The following is a 24667-nucleotide window of genomic DNA, read 5'->3' as shown; positions in this document are numbered from 1 at the left end:
CAACGCACCTCCATCTTCCCCCTGTGATTGACACACACCACCCATCGTATTTGTAGTGACCACTGTTGGACCCACAATGGGCTCCATTTGGCTCCTGGAAGGTGTGAAAAAGGACACTTCTACCCCCCCCTACACCGCCCACCCTTGTCTTTTGTAGCAGCGAGTATTGATTTAACAGACAGAGGCAAGTCACAGAAGGTGTGAACCCAGCTGATTATTCACACACATCCGCACAGCGAGTCAGACACAGTCACAAACCCCGCCCCGACTATACAGCCCTCACCCTGCACGCTGCTCCCTCAGTCTACTTCAGCACGGTGTGCACTTCGCTACCCCACAGGACTACAATTATCCTACGCACACTTTGTTTTCACTGAGGAGCGACAAAGACAACACACAGAGTGGCATCATGGGGAGCAGCATGTCATGTGTCCCCCAACACAACCTCACCTTCTCCAGCAAAAGTTTCATCCGCAGAAATAGGTAAGAGCGATCACCCAGGTAATGCATGTTCTTTATCGAACCCGTGTCAACGCCACACACGCCCATTATTATTTTTTGCCCCTGTGCTTTAGCTGGAAATAATTATTGGTGTTTTGTCAGGTTTTGAGAAGTAAGGGTTATGAATTTTCAGGATCACATGGTAACTAGCACAGGGTTAAGTTCCAAAAGTCTTTGGCTGGTGCCCGTCTGACCGTGGGTGTCAATGATCCGGTTACCATTTGCTTCCTCCTCACATCTCTGTGAAGATGATCTGCCAGCTGTAAATGATTCCGGTGACCTGGTACAAAAAGAAAAAAATAAATCAAAAATCAGGATCTGACCCACTTATGGTTCTGCTGATATGCGGCCAATTTGACTTATTCAGTGAAAATATGTGATTTCTGTTACGTTATCCGCTTGTCGAGATCTCAGCGACGTTAATGCTTTATCTCTCCCATTGGATTATATGTCTGGACATGCCACTGCTCATAGTGCTGGATCACCACATCTGACTCCCATTAGCACCCGGTCTCCTGGCCAACACCGTGTGCGATGATTCAAATTGTGGTTTATGCTTGAACTTGATGAGCAGCTCTTAATCTGGTTCTTAATCATAAACACAAAAAAAGGAACCAATCACAGCCGCGCAAACACACAGAGCGTCGCCACACCTTCCAAGTCGGCTCAATGGCTGAAGTATGCACAATAAATGTACTCTTACTCTTTAGTGGTTAAATGCCACAGCAATGACGAGAAAAGGATGTTAGGTGTGTAAATGCACCGTCTACTGAGTATATTATACACATTCTTTGTTTATGGTGCAACCAGAGATTGCACAAGGTAGAATCATTATCATACTTTTCTCTGTGTTGAAACTGAACCAAAGGAGCAGAAAAAGCATCTCTGGCTTTAAATGATTGACTCTGAATGGTCATGGACTTCCTGATTAGACTGAAGTTGATTCCCACAATGCAGACAAAGGCTCACTTTGTTACACACACAGACACACACACACACACACAGACACACACTTATACTGCAGATAAGCAGGTCAACTCCAAAGTGAGATTGTAGCAGCATAGCTTGGGTGCTTATCAGAGCAATGAGGGTCCTTCCTCATGAAGACGTGACACTAAATGCAAAACAAAGACGATCATTCAGTGCTGATTTTATGCATATCAGCAACACAGCAGCCAATTGTTGTAATTATTTAAATGTATGGCATTGATGGAATGCACACAAACGAAGGACCTAATTAACATTGCCTATTTATCTCATTGTCCGTGCATCACTTGGAGTTTCAAACAGGGACATAGCGTGTCACAAACTCTTAGGATCCTAGCTGCATCTTCTTAGGAGGCTGGTGAACGCCCATAAACAGGAAATGTTCCTTCAAACTCCACATGAGAAGTTGGATGATAAACATTAGAGAAAGACAGCCAGCAACAAGTTTTTCTCTGTCTTGAGCAGCAGTCGCCTGTTTCGCAAGAAGAACCCCCAAGAGGGTCAGGAGAAGTCCAACAGCATCATCAATATCCTCTGCACTGTCACACCCAGAAAGGTAAGAAGAACTCAAACGTTTGCATCGCAAACAGCTGCTATTTTAATTGCTGTATGACTTATACATCGGATGTTTTGCCAATAACGCTGACTTTGACTTTGCAGGCAATGTCCCCCAAAGACCTAGAGACCATCGAGAACATCAAATGGGACCCTCCGTTCCCGTATGACCCGGCCAGCGGCTGGAAGAAGAGCAGTATCAATGTGAAGAACTATGGACGGCTGATTCATAGCTCCAAAGTCCGTTTCCGCTTCTTGCACTGTCAGGTGAGCCGAAGTGTTTTTAATTGCCTTGTTATGAAATATTAGACAAACGTTACAATCATAAATCATCTGACTTACTCAGTGCTTAATGGGGATTTTAAAGACAGAGTCTGCAATGACACATCCACCTGAAAATGAAAAAAAAACAACAAAAGCAGGTGCACCCTTACAGAAACTTGCGCTGTGCACATAAAAAACCCCAACAGAAACTGACTTTGTGGTTAGCGGTGAATAATCCAATCAGTCCTTCACAAAGTGGCCCACGGCCTGTGTTTGAACATGCTTTGCAGAGATGTAATTATGAAACATCTCAACTGATGACAGCAACTGATTGACGACACACGGTGGAAACTAATTTGTCAGAGATGTGACACAACTAAAAGATGGATTGAAAGGAGTGGCACTTTGGGAGAAAAGAACAAAATGTAAGATAACAAGACAGCACAGGAAGGAAACATGCTACTACTAAGTAGGGGTTATTCAAATAAATATTTAAAGAATAGCGAGGATGTGTCCAAGAATATTACTGTTATCTCATCTTGTGGTACTATAATAATTGCGTCAATTTCTGAGAAGCCAATCTGAATATTTCCTTGAAGAGACTCATGAATCAGCAGCTGACACAACAGGCTAGAGATTTAAAAAGCAGCTCATCTGAATTTAGTATTAAAGCATTATGCATTATGACTTGTCTCGAACAAATTTTCTTCACCGAAATATTAGGAAAATCTAATGTAATCCAACACACAGGCTGCATCAAAAATCGTACCTTTACAAAGATAAGAATGCACAGTTTTGATTGAAGGTCTGAGCAGGAGTAATGTTTGTGAATGTACACTCAACAAAACTATAAATGCAGCATTTTTGTTTTCTCCTATTTTTCATGAACTGAACCTGAAGATGTAAAACTTTTTTTATGTACACAAAAACCATAACATATGCGGCTGCCCATACCAGAACCCCGCTGCCACCATGGGCCACTCCATCCACAACACAAGTGCGTTTTACTGTATTGATGGCACTTTGAATGCACAGAGATACTGCAATGAGAGCCTGAGGCCCATTGCTGTGTCATTCATCCACAAACATTACCTGATGTTGCAGTGTGATAACACATGGCCTCATGTTGCAAGGACATGTACACGATTCCTGGAAACTGAAGACATCCCAGTACTTGCATGGCCAGCATACTCACCCAACATGTCACGCATTGGGCATGTTTGGGATTGTGGTCACATAATATATTTTATGGTGGTCACAGCAGATACTGACTGGTTTTCAGACCCCTTCGGATCACTCCCAATATAGTTAATGGCACATTTTGGAGTGGCCTTTTGTTGTGGCCAATCTAAGGCACACCTGTGCAATAATTGTGCTGTCTCATCATCTTGATATGCCACAACTGTGAGATGTATCGATTATGAATCATGAATGATGAATGATGAACGCTCACTAACACAGATTTGTGAACAATATTTGAAAGAGGCAGGCCTTTTGTGTCCATAGAAAAAGTTTTAAATCTTTGAGTTCGGCTCCTGAAAAATGGCAGCAAAAACAAAAGTGTTGTGTTTATATTTTTGTTTTGTGTATTTGTTTGTGTAAGCTTCTACTCTTCAAACATTGCTTACAAAAGGGTAAATATTTACCAAAATATGCACCCCTGCTGTGTTACCTGTGCCATTATTATTTTTTTTTTTACTATGAGGTGTTTAGCTGAATCATCATGGAATTTGGGGCAGACTTTCAGGGGATTGTCAGTCTCCCACATATTTATAATATTTGATCAATATGGGTTGAAAAACTTGGCCGACATCAAGCAAAACATTTTTGCAGGAATACGGGTGGGACTCAAATTGGCCTTCAGTCATTGACCATAAATGACGGCCATCACTGTAGGTTTAATACCGTACTTGTAGCGCTCTCTCTAATATATTACGTTGTGACAATGTAAACAGCTTTTCCTTGGATCTCGTTTTAGATATTGTGTGTCACCTGTAATACAAAGGTAGAATTTTTCAGCTCTCAGTATTGAAACACAGCCGTAATAACAGCAACACATTGCGCTTGTCTTGTGTTATTCTCTCCAGGATATACATGATTGTTACTTGGATCTCTTCCAGACACATCTTCACTTTGTGTCTAACAACACCCCCGGACTCACATACCAGGTGAGATTTCTTTCTTTTAGCACAAGAAGTGTTTGCATCCTTCAAGTCAACTCCTAAATCAACACGGCAACATTTTTACGAGGCTTCACCTTCCATGGGATCAGAGCTTGGAGTTAGGCCATCATACTTTCTGACATAAGTATCCTGTCAACCAGCAGTGTATAGGTAAACTGAAAGTATGATTATACTGTATTTCCTCACCTGTCTCCTGTAGTATGAGTAGCCATTAATCATCAGTTTGTCTGCTGAAGGCTAAGCCTTAGTCACAATATACATGACAGCATTTACAAGGTAAACAATGAGACATCATTGGCAAACTTGGTCAGTCTCGTCTATATACAGTATGTACAGTAATGGAAAAAATGATTAGACCACCCTTGTTTCTTCAGTTTATTGATCCATTTTAATGCGTAGTACAACTAAAGGTACATTTGTTTGGACAAATATAATGATGATAACAAATATAGCTCATAAGAGTTTAATTTAAAAGTTGATATGTAGCAACTTCCATTGTTTTCTTGATAATAACCAAAATCACTTAAGTTCGTACATGAATAGCTGTAACATTGTAGTACCAAAAAATATAACTCTTATGAGCTATCTTTTAGTCATATCAGGCATTAAAATGAACAAGAAACTGAAGAAACAAGGGGAATGTAATATTTTTTTTCTTTGACTGTAAATAGTGTCAGAATATGGAGAAAAGCATCGCACAACATGTATGAGCAAGGAATGAAAATGGCATTGGTAGTGTAGTCGTTCACGTAGATTACTTTCATGCAGGACTCTTCACAATCTTCCTGTCATTGACTAGGGGCCTGTTCATGGTATCGTCTGCCTGTTGTGCTAAGTCAGCTGGGTTAGGCTTCAGATTCCCATGACAGTGAACAGGATAAGCAGTATAGAAAATGAATGGTTATATGTTTTGCTGTTTTGTATACAGGGAACTCTTCCACTGAAGGAACTGACCATCTGCAACCTGCAACAAAACTGTAACCACAGCCAACCGCTGGAATACGCCTTTCAAATAAATGGTGAGTATGGACTTTTGGTTATGAAACGTTGAAGTTTCTTGCTTTTGTAGGTTTTATTGGTCTTGTTGACAGCATTTGGCTCTTTAATCATTCATGCTGGAACCAGTTGATTCAAGTAATATGTAATATGTTAGGCTTTTATATAGGGGTACATGATAACTATCGGACCATTATGAGGAATTATGACATCACGCCAATAAAATTAAACAATGGCTCAGATAACCGATTAAAAAAAAAAAGCTCCAATAAGGCGCGACATTACCCGTACTGTGTTGTTGGTGGGTTAGCTTCAGCAAATTAAGCGCTCCTTTTTTGTGACGTCCTTCCGCTGAGCTCACTTGTAAACAATTGTGGCGTTGATTGTCAAACTAGTCTCAAACTAGTTTGCGGTCTACAGAAGAACAACACAACATACCGTAATTAGCCTTGTGAGGTGACAACTAATCAGCGCCGCATTAATCTGCTCAATAGTCCGGGGGTGGGGGGTCGGTGCAAAGCAGGGCTCACTTGTTAGACAACAGGTGCAGTTCACTGAGGTCAGCTGTTGTATAGAAAATCCCAGTTACTGCTCTCAGCCTGGTCAATGCTGCTAATTTACAACCACACATTCCACAAATGACTCAGGTTAACTCTCGCCACTAATGGCACTTTACTTTTGAACTTTCTTTGGATGAGATGATTTAATTTCATTAGATTCTGTCAGAACCTGAGGGATTTTGATGGGAAGCAATCAAAATTTTCCAAAAATTAAAGATTGCCACCCAGTCAAGAGCACTTCTTCTATCTACTGTATTAAGATATCCACCTCTTGCATATACTTGAGATTTTACATACCAGAGAAATTGAGAGACATGCTCAGAACTCTCACAAGAGCAACATTGTAGTGGTACACGTAGCTGCCTTTCATGCAGTCAGGATTGGTTTGTTAAAATAAGCAAATCAGAAAAACATGATTCGAGCAAACTGTTGATGGGAGAAACCAAAAGACAGCAACATTATCAAAAGTGAAATCAATTTAATTTGGATATGTAGCAAAGTTTAATTGAAAACCACAAAAAGAGTGGACATACTGTGGGTTGGCAATACTTGGACACAGGCGTGGGAATGTACTGCCCGGTTGGGTCATCAGGGGCCAAGGGGGACTGAAGTTGAAAGACCAGAAAACCTCCAATGACCCCTGGTATTCGTGTCCAGTACATCAAGAGCTACAGTGGTGTGAAAAAGTGTTTTCACCCTTCCTGATTATTATTATTAGTTTCACGTTTGTCACACTTAAATGTTTCAAATCATCAAACAAATTTAGTCAGTGACAACACAACTGAACACAAAATGCAGTTTTTAAATGAAACTTTTTATTATTAAGGGAAAAAAATCCAAAGCTACATGGCCCTGTGTGAAAAAGTGAAAAGACCCCACAACAACATCCAAAGAACTGCAGGCCTCACTTGCCTCAGTTAAGGTCAGTGTTCATGACTCCACCATAAGAAAGACACTAGGCAAAAAAGGCCAGCATGGCAGAGGTCCAAGACAAAAAACACTGCTGAACAAAAAGAACATTAATGCTTGTCTCAATTTTGCCAGAAAACATTTTGATTATCCCCAAGGCAAAATAGTCAGTGGTCTGACGAGACAAAAAATTTAACTTTTTGGAACGTGTGTGTCCCATTACATCTTCCGTAAAAGTAATGCAGCATTTTAGAAAAAGAACATCAGACCAACAGTAAAATATGGTGGTGGTAGTGTGATGGTCTTGGGCTGTTTTGCTGCTTCAAGACCTGAAAGACTTGCTGTGATAAATGGAACCATGAATTCTGCTGTCTATCAAAAAATCCTGAAGGAGAATTTTCAGCCATCTGTTTGTGACCTCAAGCTGAAACCAACTTGTGTTCTGCAGCAGAACAATGATCCAAAACACACCAGCAAGTCCACCTCTGAATGGCTGAAGAAAAACAAAATGAAGACTTTGGAGTGGCCTAGTCAAAGTCCTGACCTGAATTCTATTGAGATGCTGTGGCATGACCTTAAAAAGGCGGTTCATGCTCGAAAACCTTGTGGCTGAATTACAACAATTTTGCAAAGATGAGTGGGCCAAAATTCCTCCACAGCACTGTAAGAGACTCATTGCAAGTTATCACAAACGCTTGATTGCAGTTGTTGCTGCTAAGGGTGGCCCAACCAGTTATTAGGTTTAGGGGGCAATCACTTTTTCACACAGGGTCATGTAGGGTTGGATTTTTTTCTCCTTTAATAATAAAAGTTTCATTTAAAAACTGCATTTTGTGTACAGTTGTGTTGTCATTGACTAATATTTACATTTTAAGTGTGACAGACATGTAAAAAAAACAAGAAATCAGGAAGGGGGCAAACACTTTTTCACACCACTGTATATCAACATTCCTGATCTCTATCAGTAGAAGTTATCCATGTTAATATTTATATCATTAGGTCTCTGTAACTACACACTACTTTCACAATATTGACAGATTTGTATCCACAATTATACCCTGCATTTGACTACGATTCCCAGAACACAAGCTTGTATTCTACAGTTTTGTGTTTACAATCCACGTTCTCGCTTCTCACCGTGAAACTTTATTTACTTTATGGAATGCATCATGATGATGGCACACAAGCGGAGGAAGTGTGAGTCAAGTGAGAGATATGATGTAAAGATGACCTCTGTGAGACATTTCCTGTGATTGAAAGCATGAAGCAGCGCTGCGGGTAAAGAGGGTGATGAAGCCGCGTAAGAGAAAACTTCCTGGAGTTAACAGGGCTGTCAAAGTTATGTAATGATAGTCACAATTACCTTTAACAACAGTTAAAGATGGCTGTAAATTACTTTTACACAAATGTAGCCTTTTGCAAAGCTAATAATACTTAATTGCCTTCGATATAGCGCCTGTATCGGATCTCTTTAGAATGTCGATATGTGTTTTAATAGAGTTCTATGGTCAAGCAAGAATGAAGAAAAAGACAATCTGTTGTTTATCTCTGGTATGTGTACATCTGATAGATAGAGGGAAAGTCCTGTTCATTCCTTCTGGGCTCGCAGTCTGTGGGAGGACAAGAATGACTATGATTTTAAATTCTTCTGGGGATCTTCAGGGAAACAGTCAGACATGTGGTCTAGAACATATGTTAGCAGTTATGGCATTTATGTCACAACACAACAAAGGACATGGAGAAAAAAAGAGAAGAGCACTCCTTGGGTGATTCACTGCCATGGTGGAAAACTGTCTGAAAAAAGAACCCCTGTGGGACCACCTTCCCATGATGACTTTTGTGACCTTTGCTCCCCACAGGTGTCAGCCTTAACCCCATCATCGTCTACTGTGCCAACCAACAAGAAATGGACCAATGGTTTGGTCTTCTTAAAGAAAACATCGAAGCCAATGGCGGCACTGCCTTTGCGGCAGAAAACTGCACCAGAGTGAAAGTAAGTTCTCACTCAGTAGAACACAGAACACTGAGCAAAACAAAAGTGATTTGTGTTTATTTGTCCATCAATGTCAGGGGGGCCCACATGGTTCAAGGAGTATGATGGGTGGTTCCATTACATGACACTGAGGTTCAAGGATCACTTCCATTATTACTTTTTTGGACTCTGTGTACACTGCAAAATCTGAAATCTAAGAAATATTAAATAGCTAAAATCATGATTGACTTACAAGATGTTTATATTTTTTACCATGCATGTGTTGTGTTTACCAATTTGCTTATCTTCAGTAATATGTACTAAAATATAAGATATACTTCTTAAAATAAGCAAAATAACCTGCCAACATAAGAAGAATATTTGACCAAACCTGTTTCATTTTTGGCATTCTTTTTCTTATTTTAAGTGATATATAATAGATTTTTGTACATATTACCCAAGATAATTAATTAAATTGATAGCTTCCGATTTTAAAATATATCTTGGTAGTCAAAAATAAAGATTTTTATTTTAACCTTGATTTCAGACATTTAACCTTGCTTAGATTTCAGTTTTAACAGTGTACAGGTCATTGAGGGGCTATCCACACAGAAATGTTTTCAGGTCAAAATGGCAAAGTATTTTAGCGTTTCAGCCTGTGATCCACACGGGAACGGCGTTCTCTATGACCAAATGGCATGTTGTGAAAATGGCTTTCAGAGTGGGAGAATCTGAAAACGCCAGCTTGCCGTTTCCATATGGACGAGCAAATGCGCTGCAATTTAAAAACAATGACGTCACCGCCCCGTCGTCCCGTGGCCAGAAGTGCGCTTTGACGACAAGCCAACATAATATCTGAATATTTCGAGTGTCATGCCAACATTCTCCCCGTATTTTTTTGTCTTACACTCCCAAAATGATGCACATGTAATTTCACTTTGTAGTAAGTCTAGATGAGCCCTGAAAGCGGAAGACGACGGACTTATGCACAAGAGTTCTTTCTTCTTCTATGGTTTGGTGTGTCACGTGGTTCCATTCGTGTATCTGTTCACAGCGCCACACGTAGGTGTGCCTTGCATCGTTTCCAATCAGTTAACCGTTCCGTCTGGATGCAACTATTTACTAATCTGGCACAGTGTGAATGCGACTTTTTTGTTCCCGTGTGGACAGGGCCTTCTAATGTAGTGGTTCACACTACACTAGTGGTTTTCAATTGAAATGATTTTCTCGTAGCCAGCACAAGATCTATTCACACACTCATTTGACTGTGAGTGTGAATGGTTGTCTGTAATGTCCTGTGATTGACTGTTGACCAGTCTGGGAGGTAGTCTGCCTTTCACTCTAAGTCAACTGAGATAGGCTCCAGCTTTCCCGCGACCCTGCACAGGATAAGCAGTATAGAAATTGATGAATGGATGGACTTCAACTGTTGCTAAAGGACAAATCAACTAACCAACAGCAATCAAAACAATACTTCTCACTCTTGCACTCACCCCTCAACTTGTCGGATGGATTAACTAGGGGAAAAATCCCTTCCTACAAACACGGAGGAAACAGGATGTGTGTGAGTGTGTGTGTGTAGTGAGTCAAGTAGGTCACTCCTGGCTCTCCCAGAGAGCTGGATAGGAGGGAGCGGCCTTGACCGCATCATGACCGTTATACTGTATAACACCAAAGCACTCACAACTACCCCGTGTTTTCAGGTGTGCAACTGGCTAAAGAAACACTGAATTTTGGGTGGTGGCTGATGCTCCGTTCGTGTCTATTTTTCTGTGTTTAACTTCCTCTCAATCTACTGTGTATCTTGTCCTCCTCTCTAAACCAGCAGAAGAGCGCTGTCAGTAGAGAGGAGCTGAGGAACTCCATCAACAGAGAGCCCATCTATGAGTGGGAGGGGTTGCAGCGTGACAGCCTGGGCCCCATCACCTACGTCACCAAAGTTCGACTGCAGCACATGCCTTGTCAGGTACAGTGCAACCAACACATGCAATACCTTCCTTTTGGCCTCTCTGGGGAAAATACAAACATGCAACACACTGTACATGAGTTGAGGCTTGTGAGGTTGTTGGCGGCACTTGAAGAAAATTTTAGATGAGTCAACAGTGCAATGTTTACATTGTGTAACACACAAATTAAATCCACAAAATGTAAGGAGTGCAAAGGGTGGGTTGTTATGGCCTCTCCTGCACATATATCTGGTATCTTCCATTTTTTTGTTCAACAATATCCCTAGTGTGTGTGTGTGTGTGCGTAAAATATACTCACACTGTGCCCCAACACCTCCAACAGATGGCACTTTGGTGAAAAAAGCGACTGTAACGGTTTTCTTCAAAATACAAATTTTATATTTAATACACAATAGTTATTTATTTGAATGTCAACTCAAATGAATTTAAAGCACATTTAAAGACATCACATATTGACCATAGGTATGTTGACACACAGAAAGCCAACAACAGAGGTTCAGTTCTCTTTGTCCTTTCTTTGTTGTGTGGGTCAGCGGAACCCTCTGCCCCAAGTTGCCTTGGAAACAGCAGTCAGCGAACAAGCAAGCACTCAAATTTGGTATTGGGCTCTGTGCCTCCATAAATTCTGCTCAGCGACAGGACCCCACGCAAACGTGATTTCACAAGAAAAAATAATCCGAGTTATTGTGATGATGAACATTGTTGTATCAGATGTAGTTTTCGTAGTAATCAGTGCCACATGAAATATTTCAAATAAAAAACACACTGATTCAGACAGCGGCTAAAATCAACAATCATGTTTCAACCTGCAGGAATCATTGTGATGAACTCAGTGTGTGAGAACAACTGGTAGCCCCGCTGACGTGTGTGAGATTTAGGGTGTGGGAAGCAAGTATACTCACCTCACAGCTGGAATGTCAGCTCAGCTGTCTCTCCAGACACACCCTGCAAGAGGGTGAGGAAATATAAACTACACTTGCCAGATCTTCAAATGCCGAAACTGGTTTGACTAGCATTTTTTTTTCACTAGGAATTAGACGGTACTTTACCACATTAGTGTGAAATGATCCAACTGGTGTCGACTCAGGTCTCAAGGTGATCTGCGCTTCTCCTCATTCGGTCTTATCTTGCCTGCAAGACCTTATCAGGTTTTGTTAGCTTTAGAGCAAAGTATTTGACACCATTATGAACCTGTGCAACTTCAAAGCTGCAGGAATATAAAGTTTGTATACTGTAGGTCAAGAATGTCCGACAGAGAGAACAGAACATTAACATTTTCTGCAAAGGACATAGCAACTTGATGGTATAATAATAAACTTGGGAATGTGAAGTAGACCTTCAAAAGCAACTAAACTCCCCCTAAAAATGAGTATAGGTTTTTAAAGTCCAGCCAAATGTAAACAAAATGAGTTTTCATTCATTTAAAATCACACTTCTCCAGCACTTGTAAAGGGCCATTAAGTGTGTAAACACAACAAAAATGCTCACAAACTACACTTATGGTAATGGTAATGGTTTAATTTTATTTTGAACATGCATACAGATTGCATTGGAATACATCACATATTACAATTCATAAATCCACATGTCCCAAAAGGAGTAGGAAGAAGCAAAGCTTGTTTAATCCTACCCCGTTTCCGTTTCACATCAATTGCTAATACATTTTTTGTTCAATTCCTGTATTCAACATATTCTGTTTACCAATTTTGAAATAAAAACAAAACTGAAATAACATAAAATGTTAAGGCAGTATAACAATGTGTTACAATAGGACTTAAGCACTGTAATGTATTGCAAACGTTTGTAACAGTCATACTTAATAATAATAAATATATAATAGTTAGTGCTGAAAGGTTAATAGTTGACAGACACATAGTTCAATGTTGAGTGAGTACAAACAATGTAATACTTCAAGTAGTCCTAAGAAATGAGAAATAAGTAGCAAGTACAAAAATGGTTCGACATAGCATTGTATGTACACAGTGGTTCGGGACTATTCTTCCTTCTACTGTTTGTCTCTCGAAATGGCTCATTTTACTGCATTGTTTGACTTCTTTACTTCCACAATTTGATTCCACATGCTGAAGGTTTTAGCGTTGTTCGCGCGTATACAGTAAGTGTTTTAAGTTAAATGTTTCCCAAAGGTCATATTGCTCCTCTCTTGTTGAGAAGAATTGTATTACGTTTTTGGCTAGTAGGTTATTGTTTGCTTTATGCATAATTTTAGCTTTTTGACGGTTTACCAGATCAGCAAATGTTAATAATTGTGATTTTAGGAATAAAGGATTTGTGTGCTCTCTATAACCGGCATTGTGAATTATCCTAACTTACCTTTTTTGTAGCACAGTTAGTAAGTGAAGTGTACTTATTCCCTCATATCTCCACACAATAAGTTAGATATGCTAAAACCAGAGAATATGTATGGAGAGATTTTTGTTCCAGAACAAATTTTGCTTTGTTCAGTATATTTAAGTACAGGTCCTTCTCAAAAAATTAGCATATCGTGATAAAGTTCATTATTTTCTGTAATGTACTGATAAACATTAGACTTTCATATATTTTAGATTCATTACACACAACTGAAGTAGTTCAGGCCTTTTATTGTTTTAATATTGATGATTTTGACAAAAAAAGTAAAGAAAAACCAAAAATCCCTATCTCGAAAAATTAGCATATTTCATCCGACCAATAAAAGAAAAGTGTTTTTAATACAAAAAAGTCAACCTTCAAATAATTATGTTCAGTTATGTACTCATTACTTCGGGAATCCTTTTGCAGAAATGACTGCTTCAGTGCGGCGTGGCATGGAGGCAATCCGCCTGTGGCACTGCTGAGGTGTTATGGAGGCCCAGGATGCTTTGATAGCGGCCTTAAGCTCATCCACAGTGTTGGGTCTGGTGACTCTCTTCCTCTTCACAATATCCCACAGATTCTCTATGGGGTTCAGGTCAGGAGAGTTGGCAGGCCAATTGAGCACAGTAATACCATGGTCAGTAAACCATTCACCAGTGGTTTTGGCACTGTGAGCAGGTGCCAGATCGTGCTGAAAAATGAAATCTTCATCTCCATAAAGCTTTTCAGCAGATAGAAGCATGAAGTGCTCCAAAATCTCTTGATAGCTAGCTGCATTGACCCTGCCCTTGATAAAACATAGTGGACCAACACCAGCAGCTGACATGGCACCCCAGACCATCACTGACTGTGGGTACTTGACACTGGACTTCAGGCATTTTGGCTTTTCCTTCTCCCCAGTCTTCCTCCGGACTCAGGCACCTTGATTTCCGAATGACATGCAAAATTTGCTTTCATCCGAAAAAAGTACTTTGGACCACTGAGCAACAGTCCAGTGCTGCTTCTCTGTAGCCCAGGTCAGGCGCTTCTGTCGCTGTTTCTGGTTCAAAAGTGGCTTGACCTGGGGAATGCGGCACCTGTAGCCCATTTCCAGCACACGCCTGTCCACGGTGGCTCTAGATGTTTCTACTCCAGACTCAGTCCACTGCTTCCGCAGGTTCCCCAAGGTCTGGAATGGGCCCTTCTCCACAATATTCCTCAGGGTCCGGTCACCTCTTCTGGTTGTGCAGCGTTTTCTGCCACACTTTTTCCTTCCACAGACTTCCCACTGAGGTGCCTTGATACAGCTCTCTGAGAACAGCCTATTTGCTCAGAAATGTCTTTCTGTGTCTTACCCTCTTGCATGGTGGTGTCAATGATGGCCTTCTGGACAGCAGTCAGGTCGGCAGTCTTACCCATGATTGCGTTTTTGAGTAATGAACCAGGCTGGGAGTTTTTAAAAGCCTCAGGAATCTATTGCAGGTGTTTAGAGTTCATTCGTTGATTCAGATGATTAGGTTAATAGCTCCTTTAGAGTACCTTTTCATGATATGCTAATTTTTTGAGATAGGGATTTTTGGTTTTTCTTTACTTTTTTTGCCCAAATTATCAATATTAAAACAATAAAAGGCCTGAACTACTTCAGTTGTGTGTAATGAATATAAAATATATGAAAGTCTAATGTTTATCAGTACATTACAGAAAATAATGAACTTTATCACAATATGCTAATTTTTTGAGAAGGACCTGTATTTCTTGCCACTTTATGTTGTATATTTTAATGTGGGATTTCCAACTCATTTTATTGTCTATTATGACGGCTAGAAATGTATTTTCGTTCACCCTGTCAATGTCTCTGCCATCATTTGTATTTGCGCATATATGTCCTTTCTGCTATTACCAAATAGCAGTATTTTAGTTTTACTTAGGTTCAGGGGTAATCTGATTTTATCAAAACCATATTTTTAATTTCGTAATTTCATCTGTAACTTTTTTTTATTAGCTCTTGCATACTTTCTCCAGAACAAAATGCAGTTGTATTGTCTGTAAATAATACTAGCTTTAAGTGTTCTGTAACTTTACAGATGTCATTTATACATAGGATGAACAGTTTTGGTCTCACTATTGACCCCTGGGGTACGCCGCACGATATATTTCAACTTGCAGATGTACTGTACGTTCTCCTAGCTTCACATATTGCATCCTGTTTGCTAATTTGCTTTTTACCCAGTTCAAAATGGACCATCTGATTCCATGCCGTTGTGGTTTGTTACTTAAGATATTGTGATTAACCGTATCAAATGCTTTTGTTGTTTGTTTGTTGTTGACAAATCTAGAAGCACTGCAGCTGCACACTCTCTGCAGTCTATAGCGTTGGTAATATCCTCAGTTATTTCGATGAGTGCCATGGAATTTGAAATGTTAGCTCTGTATCCATATTGGCTGTCCACGAGTAATACATTTTTATTTTAAAATTTGTCTAACCTTTTGTTGAATAGCTTTTTAATGATTTCGGAAAATGGTGGTAATAAAGAAACTGGTCGGTAGTTAGTAAATTGATGTTTGTCTCCAGTTTTCAAGATTGGGGCTACTTTAGCTATTTTCATTTTGTGTGGAAATGTACCTGTTTGAAATGACAAATTACTGATGTACATCAGTGGTTCTGGAGTGTCATTATTTACCTTCTTTATCGTTTCCATCTCAATTCCAGTACAATGAGTTGATGTTTTTGCGTTACATTTCTTGACAATTATTTCCTCTTTTGTCACTGTTCACTGATGTCACTTGCTGTACGTGTCCACAGGAACAAAGCGACAGACTACTAGTGATGTACACGTCAACCATGATCATCCTATCGGAGGAAGAAGATGGCCTCTTCTACAAGGTATGATCCACTTGAGCTGCATGCATGCTTTGTTCCAGGTGTTTAATCCAGTGTTTACCATCTTTATCAGGGCAAACTTCCGCTCAACATGATCACAGTGACGACACCCTGCCAAGATGTCAAGCCCAACACCTTTATGATTGAAGGTTGGCACAAAACAATGCAGACAGACAATCTAAAAGGGATTTTAATGAACATTACTGTACACTGGAATGCACAGTTTATGCTAAGTGGACTTAAGCAGGAATGTGTCAACGTCACCAAGTGCAACACTCCATGAATGAGCTGGTTTGATCCTCATTGAATGACAATCTGACGGTGGCACATTCCACTGAGTGACTGGACCGAATGACGAGCTTTGTGTGTCTTCTTTAGGCAAGCTCATCAACCCCATAGTGGTGTCTTGTATGGATCGGAGCGAGTTCTGCGACTGGATCCAGCATTTCAAAGCTGCTGACGTGCCCGTTCTCAGCCCCCCGCCCCCGGTTTATGACATCATCTACACGCCTACGCACAGGGAGGCGAGTGACAGCCTTTTTTTTTTTTTTTTTTTTTTACAGGTCGAAAATAATGACCTTGTTCACGTCTGCTTATAAGCAAAGCATGCTATGTTTCTGTCTGCACCTGGTTTATGAACCTCCAGGTTCAGGGATACTCAGGAAATACTAAGGAGAAGAGCATATTTGTGGATGGACAATTTTGGTTGCATTTTAATACAGAAAAATAGATGGTGGTTGAAAAACCACTTGAAAAGGTCATACATTTGTGCGGCCACTTGTTGCTGGGCAGAGTTAGTAGGGCTTAAATATGAATGCCCCGTGAGTGTTTGAAAAACATAAGTAATGTAATAAATACATTATAATATACATAAATAATATTGTTTATTGTGTAGAATTGACTGTTGATGAATCATCCCTTGAAGCAACTGAGGCAAATGGAGGGCAGTCCTGCAGAAGTGCTGTTGAATGAGAGACATAAGGGACGAACTAGCCAAGTTAGCGCGCAGGGTAGCTAATTTAGCAGACTAGTACCTCTGCATTACTTGAATTGACTGTCAATAGACTGATATGATGATTTTGCAAACAGGAACTTGTAAGTCTTAAGCTATTTGGTTTTACGGGACATAGATGTTTAATTTGAAGAGATTGAGTTGGGCTTCAGGCTAACGTTTGCTCCAACTGCTGTTGTCTTTTCTTTTGTTACAAACAAAGCATTTACTGTTGAAGTTTCAAAAGACTTAAATGTTTCCAGCACAATGCCTGAGCAAATATCTATTTGTCCACAGATATTTAAATCATTACCAACAATAGGCTTATTTGTGCACGGAAAGTGATTTTTGAGCCAAATTTCGTGAATGATTCAACTCACCCCCTCCACTTCCATGAATTGGCGAACGAGTCAAGTCCCAAATATACTTTAAAATCTAAATAATATTAATGTATGTAACTTGTCTTCCATGTAGACTCCACAGTTTGACAGGTGGAGTGGAAACAGTAAAGTCCACCCCGAGCCCCTCAAGTTCAGCCAGAGTGGACGTGGATCCCACAACCTTCCGTTCCCCACTCATGAAGACAACCCACTGTCCCCAGGATACTCGGAACCTCTATGTGTAAGTGTTTGCTTGACTCTCAAATCGACAGACACCCATCAAATTGCAATATGGTACGGTTATGAATTGTGTCGGAGATATGTTAGTTTAACATCAAAGAAAACTTGCTAGTTTTTTTAACTTGAGCACAGCAGCAACATTGTTTTTTTCTCACTGAGTTAATTATGAAGCAAAGTCTACAGTCATGTTCCTGTTACAAAGACTCAGGCGATAAACCTCAAAGCTGACTAAAAAAAAACACAAAGTTGGAATTTTCTCCTGGATCGATGAGACCCAAAAATGCTTATTCAGCAGGAGAGAACAGTTTCGCGATTAACCTCACACACTTAAAAAATAATGAAGCATATCAGGACCTTTGATGACACTCCCCTGAGAGAAAAGGCCTCTGTAGGACCAATTAGCTTTAATTGGTGAAGGCTCACTGTCTGCAAGACGTGTTGTTTTTGCAGTCTCTGACCAGCAACCCCCTAATTAAAATGATGGAGACCTTTTTGTCCCCATCAGTGTCACACTGGGTTGAAATGTTGTAGAACAGTGTTTCTTTTTACACCAAGTATCACCTCAAAAATATTTTTTTGCTACCTGTGCTTACCATCACAGTTTTGCTTCAAACGTGTGTTTGGCAAAGGAAAATTGAAATAGAGTTTGATTTTAGCAAATATTTGATCGATACATTTGTATTTGTGATTATTATTATTATGTTTCAAACATTTCATGTACATTTATTTCCAATTTTATTTCATTTTTTAAAAAGTTCCCACATAACATTAGATGGGGTCTGCGTATTTGTCCTGCTTTTGTTAACAGTACACCTCCAGTCGTCCCTCCTCCACCGAGACCACCCGCCTGGGAAGCAGGACCAACAGCGTCTCTTCCCACAACAAACCCGAACGTGACTCCCGACCTTTCCCTCTGCGCTACTCGTCCCCCCAACGCAGCTCCTACCTCCAATCTGCAGAGAACTCAGTGGGCATGCCACACTTGTACAGCACGCCCTACTCTGGCCCGCACCACTTGGAGAAAGGCCCGCTTGTCAAGGTAAAAAGTCAGCCTGGTGTCTAAACTTAATAAGTGCATAATTCCCCTTGAGACTGGTCGGACTTATCTTACATGTCACTATAAATACACAGTGAGAAGAAAGCTGAGCGGGGTCATGATATTATTGATAGCCGAGACATGACAATAGGTAAATGAGCAGGAAATATAGACATTACCTGACACGTTACCCCGTTGGATTTAGCAGATGGTGCTGTCTTTCTTTTTTTTTTTTTATTATTTATATTTTGAATACAGTGCAAATGTATCAAAGTCCTTACAGTGCTACTTGTGGAGTGATTTTTGACATCCTGTTGCTGTCAGCCATTCAAATATCTAGTGGGTGTGGCTGGCAATGCCTGTTTTTTTTTTTTTAATGGCCAGTGGGGCACAGATGATTGAGGCCTGTGACCACTGCCTACCAACAAGTGGTCATGCAAACATATGACATGTATTCTGTTGATCCCTGTGCCTGTTAAACAATTAATATTTGTTTTGTCTGTTACCTAAAAACTGCATTTGGAAGACAAATTGGGGTCTTTGCTAGAAAGTACAAGTGGTTGGTACGCCACTGTTTTTTTGTATATAAAAAATGTTGTTCTTGAGGATATGCCTATATTAGTATGGCACAGTTTTAATCTCAACACACAGCTGATGGTGGATTTGTAAAACAACAGGTTGCTGTAACCGGTACTTGTCTGCCATTAGTTTAATACCCTTCCTCTGTAATCTGATCTTGAATCTTAAATGTAATTTATGTGAGCCCTCAGAGCGTGGAAGAGAATGACTGATAGAAAGATAAACTCACTCCAGCTTTACACTAACAATTAGATTTGTTGTGTGATCAGTCAAACAGCTGGAACACATCTCAGACGTCTCTTGGTTACCCCATGAATGCCCCACAAAGACACTCGGACATGTGCGCTCCCAGACAGCCCTTGTCGCCCCTCTACGATGAGCCCTGCAGCCCTGAAATCTATGCCTTGGAGGAAGCCAGGCCAGTGGTAAGTGGGTCAGTGGTATACTGGATCCATTGGTTCAATTTACACCAGTACAGCTCAGGGGATTTGAGGCAGTGCACACCGCATGTCTGGCAATGGATCAGTTAATTTGTCAGTCTTCATAATCCAGATGATTGTTTAATAAATTCATTATCTTATCAAAAGACACCTTACTTCTAATTTTTAATTTCTTTAATTCTTTAATTTCTTCAATTTTTAATCACTGTTGGATTTTTTTAGGAATATGAAGAAATGATGGAACACCTGTTTTTGTTTTTAACCAAGATTTTGTTTGTTTTGTGCGAGGTTACACCAGCACTTAACATATCTCTATATGGAGCTCATATACTGTGTGTGTGTGTGTGTGTGTGTGTGTGTGTGTGTGTGTGTGCGTGTATATATATATATATAATATAAATGTTAATATTGTAAATTTGGTATTTTTAAACATTCGCTCATTTCCCAGTAAATGCTTGAATTTTGCTGATAAAATTCTATTTGGTGCCAGTCAAATTACCATAAATGAAGTCAATCCAGATGAGATTTAAAAATGCACATATGAGTTCTGTTTGACAAGAAAATGATCACTCATGTTCATAGAACACTCCCCAATCATCGTCCTCTATCGTCCTCTCAACAGGAGAGCTGGCCCGAGCCCACTCCTCTGTTCCACCACCAGCAGGGGCCTTGGCTCCCACCCTCTGATTTCCAGCTCCACAGCCCACCATTGCACAGGAGCAGCAGGAGAAGCTTGGTCCTGACCAATTCCCAGGGGCAGGCTCTGGGCTTGGACATGGAGACCCAAGCTGACCAAAGAGCAGAGGCCGTGTCAAGGCTGAAGCTGCTGTCTGCACCATCAAAAGGACACGAGCAGGTGAGAAACACACCGTTGCTTATCTCCCAGGGCACTCCGGTTTCTGGAATGCTGTGGTACGACATGCATGGATGACTTGCCGCATGGTGTTTTGTATGTATTTGATCTGTATGGGTTATATGATCAGGTGCTGTGGATGTTAGTGAAGGTGGAAACGTATGTTATTGTTGATCATGGGAAGTTACGGACTTGTGTGTTTTCACATCTGTCCACAGGGACACCTCAGGTCCAATGTTGTGATCAACACGTCTCAGCTGTTGTATAATTACTCACCAGGTAAGAACTAAGGAAGGCTATCATACACACAAGATGTCACTGCTCCGTTGCTCTATAATGTGTGTGAACACTACATCTCCGCACTATAAGTATGAATACAATTAAACAACTCTATCAAACACATGGGATGAACTACAACAAAGATGATGTGAGCCAGCAGGCCTTTTCTCATGTCCAACATCAGTGATCTCTGACCTCACAAATGTTCTTTTGGTTGAATAGACAAACATTCCCACGGACATTCAACAACGTCTTGTACAAAGGCTTCCCAAAAGACTTGAAGCTATTCTAACTTCTATTTTCACATCATATGTCCCAAGACTTTTGTCCATGTAGTGCATTTGACTACATTAAACATGTGCAAAGGTGCTCATTGCTCCAAACTTTAAAAAAGTCACTGATGAAATGGCTATACTAAAAAGATGGTTTGATAAAAATAGATTATCCTTGAAGTAAAACTAAAATAATGCTATTTGGTCATAGCTAGAAGGATATGAATATTCAAATTGACGGTGTGGACATTGAAAGAGTGAATGAAAATACATTTTTGGGGATCATAATAGATGAAAAAATGAGCTGGAAATCTCACATTAAAATTATACAGCAAAAGGTGTCGAGAAATACCTCAATATTGAATAAAGCAAAATTTGTCCTTGCCCAAAAATCACTCCATACCCTTTACTGTTCTCTGGCATTTCCATATCTAACCTACTGTCTGGCGATATGAGGTAATAACTATAAAAGCATCTTCACTCGCTAAATGTGCTGCAAAAAAGATCAGTTAGGATAATCCATAATGCCACATATGGAGAACATACAAATCTGTTAATTCTAAAATCAAATATTAAAATTTGGTGATTTACTAAATATTCAAACAGCTAAAATTATGCATTAAGCAAACAATAACCTGTTACTCAAAAATGTCATACAATACTTTTCTACAAGGGAGGAGAAATATGATCTCAGGGAAAAACTAAACTTAAATCACTTATACACGAGAACACCGCTAAACACCCACAGCATTTCAGTATGTGGAATCAAATTATGGACCGCATTGAGTAAGGAACTCAAACAAAGCACTAAGATGAGCGATTTCACGAAACAATACAAGCAGTTGATGTTGTAAAATACAAGGAAGAAGAGTCTTGAACTTGTTTTGTTATGCTTGTCTCTGTTAATTATTTATTATTATATATGATTATTATTTATTATGATTGTGGAAAACCCTTGACAATTATATTACCACATTCTCACATTACCTTATCACTTTTTCACTGTATTAAAAAGACCAGTAGGAAATACAGGAAGTGAATAAATGTACTGCACAAGGTGTGGATCGGATCGGGTGTAGGATTAAATAAGCTTTGATTCTTCCTACTCCTCTTGGACATGTGGAACTGCGAATTGTACTATGCAATGTATTCCATTGTAATTTGTATGCATGTTGAAATAATATTAAACCATTAATATTAACAATGGTGAACGCTCCACAGAAGTGCATACGCTGAGACAAGAGGGCAACTTGAGTGTAATTGCACTTCTCTTTGGTTACCACATTGCGATGAGCACATGCCACAAGCAAGTGGCTGCATGTTTCTATGATGCACTGGATAAGCAGAAACAAAAGAATGATGTGTGTTCAAAAACACCTTGATAAATAATATGGGAGCTTTGTTTCTAATACAGTAACGCTTGAATACATTATAAAATGTCTGTCCTCTCTGCCCCTTGATAGATCTTCATTCATACCTCCAACCCATAGAGCCAGATGACCAGGAAATAGACTATGACAACATTTGGGAGTACGATCGCAATACCGGAATGATTCAGTCCACGTCTGGAATTCCGACACACTGGACCGGATTAAATAGTGGGGCCAGAGGCCTTGGTGCCATGGTGACCCAGCAGAAATGGTCATAAAACACAACAAAAGGCCGACACTCGTCTGGGCATGTGCAAACAACAAATCTCTATCAGAGGGATCATAAAAGTCAACTGGTGCAGTCCGTGTTGGCCAATGAGCGTACAGTAGAGAAGGAAGCTTTACATGTCAGCTAGTAGAGAAATGACAAAGAAGAAATAAACAAGAAAGAAGAAAAAAACAAAACAATTGGAGCATCAAAAGCAGATTTCATCTGTTTAACTGTGATGTAGCATAGTTTGTGTAGTTTTAATGTTATTTTTATATTGTATTCCTGTATAGCATTTTTGCTACTGAAATTTTTATTTGTTTTTGTTTGAGTTAAAACTCTCAAAAAAAACATTCCAGCAGGGCTTGTTAATCAAGGAACTTACTGTATATATTTTATACTGTACATTGCATTTCGTATTGTGCAACCCTGTCCTTGAAAAATAGGTGACCACTGCAAAGGTGACTACTTGTATAACACTCCTGCTCCTTTCTGATACCAGTGTGGCTTCTTCATTAATATTTGTTTGACATCTTTATTTATATCAGAAAAATAAACTGTAAGCCGACACATTTTTGTCTCCATTGTCTTACACAATCTAGTGTGATACAGTACATCAAGAATCTTTATTTACAAAGATGTTAATGCTCACGGTCAGAGAGGTATGTATTTAGCATGTTTGTTAGTGGTGTAGATCAATATAACGTTACTTTTCTTTATGTATTGGTAACCACAACCTACATTTATCTCGGCTCATCAGTGCCAGCTACCGGAGAGTAGCACGTGTGCAACAGAAGACATTTTATGGAGGTGTTTTATAGTGACGTTTACGCAGTTTCTTAATCATGTGTGACTATGGGGGGGAATTCCATTCTCGAGTGATTCCAAGTCCAGAAACAGCGACGTCGTAACAACAGCTGCCCCGACTGGGCCCAGTGTGAGTTTTTAGTTCCGGTTTAAACTTACGAGTTTCTGCCGCCCTCTAGTGTTACACTTAGCAGACATGCTAAAACTGCTGTCACGCTTCGGCTCCAAACTTTTTTTCAAATATAAAATTTAAAAACTGCACCACCGGCTAGCATATGCAATGTTACTAATGGTGGTTTAAAAGAACAGATTGAACAAATAAATGTCTATTTGTAACAATTCAAACCTCGCAGAAACACAGCTACAGATAAAAATAATGACTTTAAAATGAAATATTTCAACAATACACAAATAAACAATTGTCTACATATAATAAGCAAAGACACACACAATAAAGAAATTAAATATTCACTAATTTAATTTTAAATCATTTTTTTATCACAAGACTTATTTTTTTTCCAAGAATAATTCCAGTTATTTCCAATCATTAAAACCACTTCTAAGTATACCATTTAATGGAAACACACACCACTAATCTAATAAAAAGGAAATAAACAGAGGCAGTTTTTAAAGTGCCTCAAGTACATTCAAGGTCAGCCTGTCATATTGCCTCAACACATACAAAATTCCCCTGTTAAATCCAAAGATAGTCAAAGTAATAGTAAATTAATTTGGTCGTTTTAATATTTTATCAAAGCAGTCTTCAACAAAATAATTTTTATTTACAGATGTGCAAATTAGCATTGATTTTTCAAACCTAATCCAACATGAATTGAGAAGGTAATAATGCTGAAGTGCTAATTTATTTAGAGACATCAACACCCATTGAGGGTGGTAGGATGTTCTTTTTGTTCTGAATGGCTGCCACCTCCACTTTGACATACTTCCGCAGGTATCGAATGGCTGACAGAGCACTTATGTTGGCCAGCAGAACTGATTGAAAAAAACAAATGGAAAGTGAGTCGTCACACTATTGAAACACTGTA

The 24667-nt window shown here is 39.6% G+C and overlaps 1 protein-coding gene across 3 annotated transcripts; it reads left to right on the top strand.

The window, feature by feature from the left end:
- Window positions 1–318: 318 nt before the first annotated feature.
- plekhn1 (pleckstrin homology domain containing, family N member 1) lies at window positions 319–23395 on the top strand. Of its 3 annotated transcripts, none has more exons than XM_054798305.1 (16): window positions 319–483; window positions 1954–2044; window positions 2149–2310; window positions 4428–4475; window positions 5419–5509; window positions 8815–8948; window positions 10753–10893; window positions 16029–16109; window positions 16180–16255; window positions 16485–16630; window positions 17572–17718; window positions 18526–18756; window positions 19602–19757; window positions 20395–20628; window positions 20844–20904; window positions 22640–23395. In XM_054798305.1, the coding sequence occupies exons 1-16, from the start codon at window positions 410–412 to the stop codon at window positions 22822–22824; spliced, it is 2058 nt and encodes a 685-aa protein (XP_054654280.1). In that variant the 5' UTR covers window positions 319–409; the 3' UTR covers window positions 22825–23395. The 3 variants fall into 3 exon arrangements, with proteins under 3 accessions (XP_054654280.1, XP_054654270.1, XP_054654261.1); XM_054798295.1 differs by having other exon boundaries at window positions 4395–4475; window positions 10756–10893; XM_054798286.1 differs by having other exon boundaries at window positions 4395–4475; window positions 22640–23394.
- The last annotated feature ends 1272 nt before the right edge of the window (window positions 23396–24667 follow it).

The sequence above is a fragment of the Dunckerocampus dactyliophorus genome, chromosome 1 (assembly GCF_027744805.1).
Source record: "Dunckerocampus dactyliophorus isolate RoL2022-P2 chromosome 1, RoL_Ddac_1.1, whole genome shotgun sequence".
In the NCBI taxonomy this organism is placed as follows: Eukaryota; Metazoa; Chordata; class Actinopteri; order Syngnathiformes; family Syngnathidae; genus Dunckerocampus; species Dunckerocampus dactyliophorus.
The sequence above is the reverse complement of the archived record's forward strand: the minus strand, read 5'-3'. Positions and strand labels throughout refer to the sequence as shown.